Genomic DNA, 12500 nt, shown 5'->3' with positions numbered 1-12500 from the left:
GACATTAGAGGTCAGAGAGGAGACATTAGAGGTCAGGGGTGAGAGAGGGAAATTAGAGGTCAGGGGTCAGAGAGGAGACATTAGAGGTCAGAGAGGAGACATTAGAGGTCAGGGGTGAGAGAGGAGACATTAGAGGTCAGGGGTGAGAGAGGAGACATTAGAGGTCAGGGGTGAGAGAGGAGACATTAGAGGTCAGGGGTGAGAGAGGAGACATTAGAGGTCAGAGAGGAGACATTAGAGGTCAGGGGTGAGAGAGGGAACATTAGAGGTCAGGGGTCAGAGAGGAGACATTAGAGGTCAGAGAGGAGACATTAGAGGTCAGGGGTGAGAGAGGAGACATTAGAGGTCAGGGGTCGAGAGAGGGGACATTAGAGGTCAGGGGTGAGAGAGGGGACATTAGAGGTCAGGGGTGAGAGAGGAGACATTAGAGGTCAGGGGTGAGAGAGGAGACATTAGAGGTCAGGGGTGAGAGAGGAGACATTAGAGGTCAGAGAGGAGACATTAGAGGTCAGGGGTGAGGAGGGAACATTAGAGGTCAGGGGTGAGAGAGGAGACATTAGAGGTCAGGGGTCGTAGCGAGGAGACATTAGAGGTCAGGGGTCGAGAGAGGGGGAACATTAGAGGTCAGGGGTGAGAGAGGAGACATTAGAGGTCAGGGGTGAGAGAGGAGACATTAGAGGTCAGGGGTGAGAGAGGAGACATTAGAGGTCAGGGGTGAGAGAGGAGACATTAGAGGTCAGGGGCGAGAGAGGAGACATTAGAGGTCAGGGGTCAGAGAGGAGACATTAGAGGTCAGAGAGGAGACATTAGAGGTCAGGGGTGAGAGAGGAGACATTAGAGGTCAGGGGCGAGAGAGGAGACATTAGAGGTCAGGGGTCAGGGAGGAGACATTAGAGGTCAGAGAGGAGACATTAGAGGTCAGGGGTGAGAGAGGAGACATTAGAGGTCAGGGGTCGAGAGAGGAGACATTAGAGGTCAGGGGTGAGAGAGGAGACATTAGAGGTCAGGGGTCGAGAGAGGGGACATTAGAGGTCAGGGGTGAGAGAGGAGACATTAGAGGTCAGGGGTGAGAGAGGAGACATTAGAGGTCAGGGGTGAGAGAGGGAACATTAGAGGTCAGGGGTCAGAGAGGAGACATTAGAGGTCAGAGAGGAGACATTAGAGGTCAGGGGTGAGAGAGGGAACATTAGAGGTCAGGGGTGAGAGAGGGAACATTAGAGGTCAGGGGTCAGAGAGGAGACATTAGAGGTCAGAGAGGAGACATTAGAGGTCAGGGGTGAGAGAGGGAACATTAGAGGTCAGAGAGCAGGTTTGAACCGCGACATCTCTTTTTGTCATGCAGCTGAACATGACACACACACACACACACACACACACACACACACACACACACAACACACCACACACACACACACACACACACACACACACACACACACACACACACACACACACACACACACACCACACACACACACACACAACACACACACACACACACACACACACACACACACACACACACACACACACACACACACACACACACACACACACACACACACACACACACACACACACACACACACGACTCACTGTCCAGAACTTTATGAAATACTGCAGCACGGTGGCTGCGATGAACAAGCAGTACAGCAGCGAGTACGCCAGGAAGAGGATGAAGAACTTGTAGTTGGAGAATCCGACACAGTTGTTCACCCTGCAGAGAAACACGCAGGAGGTCAGGTGTGACATCACTTCCTGCGAGGAGAGGTCTTATCGAGATGGACTTCATTCAAAGAGGCTTCGTGGTCCTCTAAGGATTACACTTCAGTCACAACTATTTCGTTAATCAAGGCAAGAGAACAAGAACCATGTTTTTAAGTTCGACACGTTTCCTACGAGAACATGGATAATTACTGAGACTTTTTAAATATGTTCGGTGAAAGGTTTGAACTATCCTGTGAGCTTGCTTACCAGGGACAATGGTGGTCCATCTTCAGCACACACCTGCCACACAGAGAAGATATATCGACCATGAAGGGGTGAGAGCCAATCAGAATGAACACATATCTTGTCGTAAAGTTAGATGATTAGGTGTCTTACATGTCGCAGGCGGAGCAGTGGTGGCAGCGGTCAGGTTTGATGACTTGACAGCGGTCGCAGTAACGGATTGCTGCAACAACAGGACGTCGTTATGGGAAAACTCATGAGCATACACTGGCACCAAAAGTACACACATCCTGTACTCAAGTAGAAGTACAGATACTGGTGTTTAAACATACTCTGGTGAAAGTAGAAGTACTGACTAAACTTCTTTACTCAAATCAAAGTAACGAGGCTTTGAAGTGTACTTCAGTAAAAAGTACCCATAACTAGAGTAAGAAGTAGAAAGTGCAGGTATTTGAGTTCAACATGTGAGAAGTAGAAAGTACAGGTATTTGAGTTCAACATGTGAGAAGTAGAAAGTACAGGTATTTGAGTTCAACATGTAAGAAGTAGAAAGTACAGGTATTTGTGTTCAACATGTAAGAAGTAGAAAGTACAGGTATTTGTGTTCAACATGTGAGAAGTAGAAAGTACAGGTATTTGTGTTCAACATGTAAGAAGTAGAAAGTACAGGTATTTGTGTTCAACATGTGAGAAGTAGAAAGTACAGGTATTTGAGTTCAACATGTGAGAAGTAGAAAGTACAGGTATTAGAGTTCAACATGTGAGAAGTAGAAAGTACAGGTATTTGAGTTCAACATGTAAGAAGTAGAAAGTACAGGTATTAGAGTTCAACATGTAAGAAGTAGAAAGTACAGGTATTTGAGTTCAACATGTAAGAAGTAGAAAGTACAGGTATTAGAGTTCAACATGTAAGAAGTAGAAAGTACAGGTATTTGTGTTCAACATGTAAGAAGTAGAAAGTACAGGTATTTGTGTTCAACATGAGAGAAGTAGAAAGTACAGGTATTTGAGTTCAACATGTAAGAAGTAGAAAGTACAGGTATTTGAGTTCAACATGTAAGAAGTAGAAAGTACAGGTATTTGTGTTCAACATGTAAGAAGTAGAAAGTACAGGTATTTGTGTTCAACATGTAAGAAGTAGAAAGTACAGGTATTTGTGTTCAACATGAGAGAAGTAGAAAGTACAGGTATTTGAGTTCAACATGTAAGAAGTAGAAAGTACAGGTATTTGAGTTCAACATGTAAGAAGTAGAAAGTACAGGTATTTGTGTTCAAAGTGTAAGAAGTGGACACACACACACACACACACACACACACACACACACACACACACACACACACACACACCACACACACACACACACACACACACACACACACACACACACACACACACACACACACACACACACACACACACACACACACACACACACACACACACCTCCAACTCCTGTGCGGGTGTACAGAGGCAGACTAGTGGCAGCTCTCCATAGAATCTCCTGCTGATTCTCCGGCCTCTCCTCCTTCTCGTATCGCTCCTTCTCCACTTTGGGCAAACAGAACTGCAGTCGTAAAAAAAAAATTGAAAAGCAGATTTTAAAGTGAGCATGGTAAAGCTGCAAATCAGGGATCATTTTGTGGACAAACTGCCTTTAGGATGGTATTTTGACCCATATCGCACCGTATTTATACTGTAGTTCAAATTAGGGCTGCCATTTCAATAGCCTGATTATCAAAACAGCCTGAGATAACATTTTAGACCAGGGGTGTCAAACTCAAGGCCCGGGGGCCAAATCTGGCCCGCGACTTCATTTTATGTGGCCCCACAAGAGCTTGCAAAAAATATGATTTTATTATACGGTTACATGATACTTTACACGTTGCCCATAAACTACATGTCCCACAATGCATCTGAAATGTGACTTTTCTCTCAGAATTTGACTTTTCTTTTTTTAAATGTCACTTTTTTTTCAAAATGTCACTTTTCTTTTTAAATCATTTTGTAACATTCTCACTGAAGAGACTTGCAATTATTTGCCCTAGACTTCTGCTTTCAGACGTAGTTAATTATGAAGGTATTACCCTATCCGATAATAATCCAATGCAGAGCAATATATATATTAAATATTTATATATGTATTTTTATATAGTCTTAAAGTTACAACCGGCCCTTTGAGTGCAACCATAATGTGAATGTGGCCCGCAATGAAATTGAGTTTGACACCCCTGCTTTAGACAATCAGTCAACACGGCTTTAAAAACCGAGGATGTTCAGATACAAATAAAGATATTTAATTAAGAAAAGCAGAACATTTACATATTAAAGAGGCTGTTTGTGGATACTCAGGGCTTGCGTACCTCTTTGGAGGGGTTCGCAGGCTGGATGAAGATGGTCTTCCAGTACGACCATACGAACATGATGAAGAAGAGGTGGAAGAAGATCATGTAGACGACTGCAGGGAAACATGCAGCCACACGTCAGCACCAACACGATGGAGACACACGGGACAATTTGAAGCTTCGTTTATAACGTTCAAATTCTGACTCAACATGTGAATGCTGTGTAGCTTTATTTGCATGTCTATTGCACTATTTCAGATATAGACGAGGCTGCCCCTATAAGTAGAATAGATGTTATAATTAAAATAATTCACAACACGCTTTTATCTCACTAAATATTCTGCTTTATCCACATTTGTTCGAGTGTAGCCTTGAACCGTTAGCCCTTCTCGAGGCACACAAAGGGAGGTATTGATATAGCGTTTATATAACATATACATGTATTTACCGGTGAGTTATATTCATTAAAGCTCCGTGGAATTCATTTTAACACAAAGCGGCACACCTGTTTTAACTTCCAGCGTCTTATATTACATTCAGACAACCATAATAACATTTTGTTTTATGGTAACACTTTCTATTAAGGCACACTTATTCACCGTCGACTAGTTGGTCATTAACATATTAGAGTCAAACGACTAGCTTATTAGTTATGAACAAGACGCCACTTTAACATAGGGAACTCTGACATACCACATTTTGAGCTATTTTGAAACAAATAACACTTTTAGTTTCACGTCTTGTTACATACGAATATATTTGTGAAGTGTTATTATGGGAGAATTACTGTTCTTGTGGTACTGCTGCCTTGTTCGGGCCATATTGAGCATATTAAGACCCAAACTCATGTCCAACAACTTCCTAACTTGCAACAGATAAGCACTAATTAGAGGTGTTAGAGCCACAAAGTTATTATTTCGATAAATGATTTAATGATGGAAAATGATTTATATCGCCATGGTGATGAATATGTTTTGATGAAATGATTGTTAATTTTACATCGTAAATATGATCTGTTTCCTTGTACCTTCCGGTGTGTATTTAAGTGAGGTGATTGAGGACAGCCGGCGGGCTCGGAGACCGGATGAGACGGGGGGCGGAACAGCTTTTCGACCGCAAATTGCAGACAGAGATTGGTGTTGCGAATTGGACTGCACACAAAGTATAGTTTGGTGTATATAGGAAAGCATATCGCCGAAATACTGTTTAAAGATTTGTTATTTTGAGACTATTTAAGTCAATACTTTTTTGTTAATAGATTACATTTTTTTTGACTGAAAACCTTCGGCTGCTTATTGTTTTGGATTGCGTGTCGTCAACCCCGCTCTATAGTGGCAAGAGGAAAGCTTGATGCCACTACACCGTTTGGATCCCCGGAAAAGAGGGACACACCGGAGCGGACAGACGGGGCCGGTCGTGAGTAAATAAAGGGAATAAATCCGTGTACTGCAGTCGCTTTACCGCACCGTTGTGACGAAAAGTGAGCTGAGCCAGAAGGCAAAGCTCTCCGTCTACCGGGCTGTTTCCGTTCCTACCCTCACCTACGGTCATGAAGGATGGGTCATGACCGGAAGAACGAGATCGCGGATACAAGCGGCCGAGATGGGTTTCCTCCGCAGGGTGGCTGGCGTCTCCCTTAGGGATAAGGTGAGACGTTCGGTCATCAGGGAGGGACTCGGAGTTGAGCCGCTCCTCCTTCGCGTCGAAAGGAGCCAGTTGAGGTGGTTCGGGCACCTAGCTAGGATGCCACCTGGGCGCCTCCCTAGGGAGGTGTTCCAGGCACGTCCAGCTGGGAGGAGACCAAGGGGTAGACCTAGGACCAGGTGGAGGGATTATATCTCTTCGCTGGCCTGGGAGCGCCTTGGGACCCCCCAGTCAGAGCTGGTTGATGAGGGGAAAGGAAGTTTGGGGCTCACGCATTGATTGGAATGTCGGACGTGTTAATGTCTAAAAGGCAATCATAACGGCGATGAGGAAAAACTCAACTAATGGCTTATTACTTGTAGAATATGGTCATGTAGAATAAGGCATTAATACGTGTTTATAATGACTAATAAAGAGCCAATATACTGCTAATATGCATGTTAATTAACAACTAGTTGATGGTGAATTTGTGTACCTTAATATAAAGTGTTGCCGTTTTTATTTACTGGCAGGTTATATTCATACAAAAAGACTAACTTGGTCAATTAATCACTCTTTAAAAAAAAATAGCATTTGGTCGAGGGTTTTCTACTTTAGCCGATGACAGGATAACATATGAGAGCAGCTTCCTAAGAAAACCTCAAGCTTTAAATGTAAAAATAAATCTTTTAGTGTGCAGTACCATTAAAACACATTGGCATTAAAACGTGAATGTAAGGCCTGCTGCTGTCACTTTGGATTTGTGGAGCCGCTGTACGTCTACATATTAAATTCATGAGCTGAGAGACGCTTCCTGTGCCAGCCCTTCTGTTTTTAGCGAAGTGTACAGAACATATTTCACCTGCCAGACACAGAAAAGAGAGCAACCCACTCCGTTCTGTAAAACTCCATTCAGTGTTATATAAACATTATTTTTAAAATGAACAGCACACTTACTCTTCTCTCCTATACTGATGATGGTGTCTGTAAGAGAGAGAACAAAGCATTAGATAAGAAGACATTGTGTAAAAGTAGAAGTACTAACTAAACTTCTTTACTCAAGTCAAAGTAAAGAGGCTTTGAAGTGTACTTCAGTAGAAAGTACCCATAGCTAGCAGCTGCTTTAAAGAGTACCTGACCTCCCTTTATATTAATAGAACAATAATGTCATTGTTAGCTAATGAATGTTTCCATGCTGAACAACGGCAACATGACAACGTTTCATTGGTCCCTCTTTTTAGAGAAGACCAGGAAGTGATGGATACACGGATCGTGTTCCAACCAATAGGCACGCAGTGACTCTAGAGAATAATGATCACGCACCAACACACATTCAGACTAAAGGAACCAGCTGTTTGGGAAATGAGAGAAGTAGAAAGTACAGGTATTTGAGTTCAACATGTAAGAAGTAGAAAGTACAGGTATTTGAGTTCAACATGTAAGAAGTAGAAAGTACAGGTATTTGAGTTCAACATGTGAGAAGTAGAAAGTACAGGTATTTGTGTTCAACATGTAAGAAGTAGAAAGTACAGGTATTTGAGTTCAACATGTAAGAAGTAGAAAGTACAGGTATTTGAGTTCAACATGTAAGAAGTAGAAAGTACAGGTATTTGAGTTCAACATGTGAGAAGTAGAAAGTACAGGTATTTGAGTTCAACATGTAGAAGTAGAAAGTACAGGTATTTGTGTTCAACATGTAAGAAGTAGAAAGTACAGGTATTTGTGTTCAACATGTAAGAAGTAGAAAGTACAGGTATTTGAGTTCAACATGTGAGAAGTAGAAAGTACAGGTATTTGTGTTCAACATGTAAGAAGTAGAAAGTACAGGTATTTGAGTTCAGCATGTAAGAAGTAGAAAGTACAGGTATTTGAGTTCAACATGTGAGAAGTAGAAAGTACAGGTATTTGAGTTCAACATGTGAGAAGTAGAAAGTAGAGGTATTTGAGTTCAACATGTAAGAAGTAGAAAGTACAGGTATTTGAGTTCAACATGTGAGAAGTAGAAAGTACAGGTATTTGAGTTCAACATGTGAGAAGTAGAAAGTACAGGTATTTGTGTTCAACATGTAAGAAGTAGAAAGTACAGGTATTTGAGTTCAACATGTGAGAAGTAGAAAGTACAGGTATTTGAGTTCAACATGTGAGAAGTATAAGTAAAAAGTCGTCGTAGTGGAGTAAAGTACTGGTACCAGAAAAATGTACTTAAGTACAGTAATGAAGTATTTGTACTCCACTACTTCCCACCTCTGGGTATTAGTTTGTTTATTCCACCTTCTGGGTGTAAGGCTTTTGTCATGGATCCGATTGTAACTCTCAACATTAAAGAATAAAACAAAGAGGAATCAATAAAACGCAGACAGAGTTGAAACTCTATTTCAGTATCAACCTTTAGGGCTAATGCTTTTTTTATCTAGAAAATAACACTGCTCATCACTCCCGATAAAGCATAGATTAAAACAATGGGACTAACTAATCTCGCCGGACACCACTACAGAAATACAATTAAAACATACATATATAAACAAATCAAAGTGAGGGTCAGGAAGTGTATTTGACTGCCAGCTAAATATAGACGACAACATGTATTAAAACAAGATGAACTGGAGGGGAACTTTTCATAAGTACATGAAAGTACACCCCGTTTCAAATTAGATCAAATCTTATCTTTTGATCCGGATATGAAAAGGTTTGGGAACTCCTTAAATACAGAAAAGGATATTAACATCACGGTGAACATTAATCTCATTGCATTTGGCATCAAATAAGTAAACAAAGCGATGGCGGATAATTATCTGTGTCAGCACCAGTGATGTGTGTCACTTAGTACCGTTTGTATTATTTGTATGTCTCCTTTTAGTGTCTCATTTGGTAACACTTATTCTCACCAGGGGTTAATAACATAGTAATTTAAGGTTTTATTTTCCTAACAGGCTATATTTAGCTCCACCATCGCAATAAGAGTTTATCTTAACACAAAGCGACAGATAATTAGCTGTACCTGATTGATTTGGGTCACTTAGTTATTGTGTCTCTTTACAGCTGTTATGTTAACCTTTTTTGCAGTTTTGAGTGTCTTTGCATCTGTTTTTTTAATAAAAACATATTACATTGTGTTTCTCTAATTGGTAATAACGCTGAAAAATGGTCTATCTCCATAATAAAAAATATCAGAGGTGTATTAACGCTCATTAGTGGTTTTAAAGGGAAAGTGAGCATCTGGAAGCCGGTTAAATACCATTAAATTACCGATGTATTCTCCTTTTTGCTCCACAAACACAATCCTCACATCACAAAACGAGTTTATCTTTAACAAAGCACACGTGGCATTGAATATATGATATGAAAACAGAAGATAATTAGCATTATGAGGATACATCAGCGGCTGCAGCCCGTTTACTTCCTGTGTTTGTGCGGCGCCTCAGTGGAAACACCGGCGTTTGGAGGCTCTAACCCCGGCTACAGACGGCTACAGACGGCTACTCACAGAGACAAAGCTCCACCACGTAGGCGTAGTAGGACCAGCAGACCACCGCGGCGATGAAGATGACAGGAATCCATGCTAAAGTCCGCTGACAGCATCTCAGGACGTGAGTGGGCGCCATCTTTACCCTCTGTGTGGGGAAGGGAGTGTCGCGGTGACGTCACGCCTCTGGAAACATGGCTGTTTTTTTTAGGGGGAAATTCATTTAATTTATTTTACGAAAAACAGCAGTGTGGTAACACTATGGATACACACAATTAATAGGAATAATACACTTCGTTTATTTTACTTTAAAAAATAATTAAATATCATCTTTTTCTTCTTTAGTTTAATTTAGTTTCCCCATTTTCTTATTATTATTATTTCTTATTAGTATGGATAATTTTACATTTATTATATACTGAAGAAATTATCTTTATGTTAGATTTATTTTTTAGATAATGTTTGACTTTAATAAAACTTCGGCACTAAACTGTCAATATAGAAATATTTAAATTGTTATATTATATTTAATTATTGTGTTGACTGGGATCATTTATATGGGGATCCATCAAAAACCAAACTACTATGGTCGTACTGTACATTGTTTAATTATGTATAAAAAACTGTAAAACATTTTCAATAAAGTTCGGAGAAAAAAATTGTCTGGGAAAAACAGGAGTTCATCGTTTATAAAAAGGAGTTTTTACAACTTCTAGTTTGTTACCCAAAAAAACCACTAAAAAACTACTACTTATGGGTTTCATATTAACATATTTTAATTGTATTTGCATGAAGTAATTTCATATGCTTAAATCTGACTGTAGGGGTTAATTTACTGTAAGCCTGCCCTCGAGTCAGCACCAGGAAGCAAAATAAACCTTTAGACTCTGAGGCGGACAATAAAGATCAACTGATTTTAGACAAGACAAGGGACACAGGGACCGCAAATTGTAGGCGAAGAAGTTGACGCTAAAAGTAAAAGTAATCTCCCTTAATCCGTAAAATGACTTCTGTTGACATGCACGTGGACGCTTATTTGTCTCGCATCGGGTTCTCCGGTTCCCCCTCGCGCAGCCTGCACGTACTGCGGTCGGTGCACACCTGTCACCTGCTGTCCGTGCCCTTTGAGAACCTGACGGTGCACAGCGGGGGGCGCGTGCAGCTGGACCCGCCTCACCTGTATGAGAAGCTCGTGCTGCAGCGCAGGGGGGGGTTCTGCTACGAGAATAACTCCCTGTTTGCATGGCTGCTGACCCAGATGGGCTTCCAGGTGAAGTAGTGGAGTACAAATACTTCGTGTCTGTGCTTAAGTACATTTTTCTGGTATCAGTAGCCTACTTTACTCCACTAGGCCTACTTATTTTTCTGACGCCTTTTTACTTTCACTTCTTACATGTTGAACTCAAATACCTGTACTTTCTACTTCTTACATGTTGAACACAAATACCTGTACTTTCTACTTCTTACACTTTGAACACAAATACCTGTACTTTCTACTTCTTACATGTTGAACTCAAATACCTGTACTTTCTACTTCTCACATGTTGAACTCAAATACCTGTACTTTCTACTTCTTACATGTTGAACACAAATACCTGTACTTTCTACTTCTTACATGTTGAACTCAAATACCTGTACTTTCTACTTCTTACATGTTGAACACAAATACCTGTACTTTCTACTTCTTACATGTTGAACCCAAATACCTGTACTTTCTACTTCTTACATGTTGAACTCAAATACCTGTACTTTCTACTTCTTACATGTTGAACTCAAATACCTGTACTTTCTACTTCTCACGTTGAACTCAAATACCTGTACTTTCTACTTCTTACATGTTGAACTCAAATACCTGTACTTTCTACTTCTCACATGTTGAACTCAAATACCTGTACTTTCTACTTCTCACATGTTGAACTCAAATACCTGTACTTTGTACTTCTTACATGTTGAACTCAAATACCTGTACTTTCTACTTCTCACATGTTGAACTCAAATACCTGTACTTTCTACTTCTCACATGTTGAACTCAAATACCTGTACTTTCTACTTCTCACATGTTGAACTCAAATACCTGTACTTTCTACTTCTTACATGTTGAACTCAAATACCTGTACTTTCTACTTCTTACATGTTGAACTCAAATACCTGTACTTTCTACTTCTCACATGTTGAACTCAAATACCTGTACTTTGTACTTCTCACATGTTGAACTCAAATACCTGTACTTTCTACTTCTCACATGTTGAACTCAAATACCTGTACTTTCTACTTCTTACATGTTGAACTCAAATACCTGTACTTTCTACTTCTCACATGTTGAACTCAAATACCTGTACTTTCAACTTCTTACATGTTGAACACAAATACCTGTACTTTCTACTTCTTACATGTTGAACTCAAATACCTGTACTTTCTACTTCTTACATGTTGAACCCAAATACTTGTACTTTCTACTTCTCTCATTTCCCAAACAGCTGGTTCCTTTAGTCTGAATGTGTGTTGGTGCGTGATCATTATTCTTTAGAGTCACTGCGTGCCTATTGGTTGGAACACGATCCGTGTATCCATCACTTCCTGGTCTTCTCTAAAGAAGAGGGACCAATGGAAACGTTGCCGTTGTTCAGCATGGAAACATTCATTAGCTAACAATGACATTATTGTTCTATTAATATAAAGGGAGGTCAGGTACTCTTTAAAGCAGCTGCTAGTTATGGGTACTTTTTACTGAAGTACATTTAAAATCCCATACTTCTTTACTTTTACTTGAGTAAAGAAGTTTAGTCAGTACTTCTACTTTCACCAGAGTATTTTAAACACGAGTATCTGTACTTCTACTTGAGTAAAGGATGTGTGTACTTTTGCCATCTCTCCAGGTGACCCTGCTCTCCGCCCAGGTAAATAACCAAACAACGGGCTTCTACGGGCCTCCTTTTGACCACCTGGTTGTCATGGTGACCCTGGACGGGCAGCGCTGGCTCTGTGATGTTGGGTTTGGGGTCCCGGGCTTCAGGACCCCCCTCTCGTTGGACACCAGGGGCCCCCAGGAGCAGGGCCACAGAGTGTACCGCATCACAGAGCAGAGGTGGGAAGGGACTGAGTACATTTAAGTTTAAAGGCT

At 40.9% G+C, this 12500-nt stretch overlaps 2 protein-coding genes across 3 annotated transcripts in view; one reads left to right on the top strand and one right to left on the bottom strand.

Annotated features, from left to right (window-relative positions):
- The window catches only part of zdhhc20b (zinc finger DHHC-type palmitoyltransferase 20b), a 20835-nt gene extending 11310 nt beyond the window's left edge, over window positions 1–9525 (bottom strand). For both annotated transcript variants that reach the window (XM_034108787.2, XM_034108788.2), the window contains exons 1-7: window positions 9401–9525; window positions 6874–6900; window positions 4312–4406; window positions 3395–3515; window positions 2104–2173; window positions 1975–2007; window positions 1597–1717 (exon numbers count right to left, since the gene is read on the bottom strand). In XM_034108787.2, the coding sequence (XP_033964678.1) occupies window positions 1597–1717; window positions 1975–2007; window positions 2104–2173; window positions 3395–3515; window positions 4312–4406; window positions 6874–6900; window positions 9401–9518 (585 nt within the window). In that variant the 5' untranslated portion in view covers window positions 9519–9525. The remainder of the gene's footprint in view (window positions 1–1596; window positions 1718–1974; window positions 2008–2103; window positions 2174–3394; window positions 3516–4311; window positions 4407–6873; window positions 6901–9400) is intronic.
- A 708-nt stretch (window positions 9526–10233) lies between these two features.
- Window positions 10234–12489, top strand: LOC117466016 (arylamine N-acetyltransferase, pineal gland isozyme NAT-10-like). The gene is made up of 2 exons (XM_034109145.1): window positions 10234–10649; window positions 12256–12489. The coding sequence occupies exons 1-2, from the start codon at window positions 10383–10385 to the stop codon at window positions 12487–12489; spliced, it is 501 nt and encodes a 166-aa protein (XP_033965036.1). The 5' UTR covers window positions 10234–10382.
- Window positions 12490–12500: the final 11 nt, after the last annotated feature.

The sequence above is a fragment of the Pseudochaenichthys georgianus genome, chromosome 20 (assembly GCF_902827115.2).
Source record: "Pseudochaenichthys georgianus chromosome 20, fPseGeo1.2, whole genome shotgun sequence".
Taxonomy (NCBI): Eukaryota; Metazoa; Chordata; class Actinopteri; order Perciformes; family Channichthyidae; genus Pseudochaenichthys; species Pseudochaenichthys georgianus.
This window is presented reverse-complemented; position numbering and strand designations above follow the sequence as displayed.

Coding starts and splice junctions, on each gene's coding strand:
- LOC117466016 (XM_034109145.1), top strand. CDS start 10,383: ATGACTTCTGTTGACATGCACGTGGACGCTTATTTGTCTCGCATCGGG. Junction 10,650..12,255: donor TGACCCAGATGGGCTTCCAG/GTGAAGTAGTGG, acceptor CCATCTCTCCAG/GTGACCCTGCTCTCCGCCCA.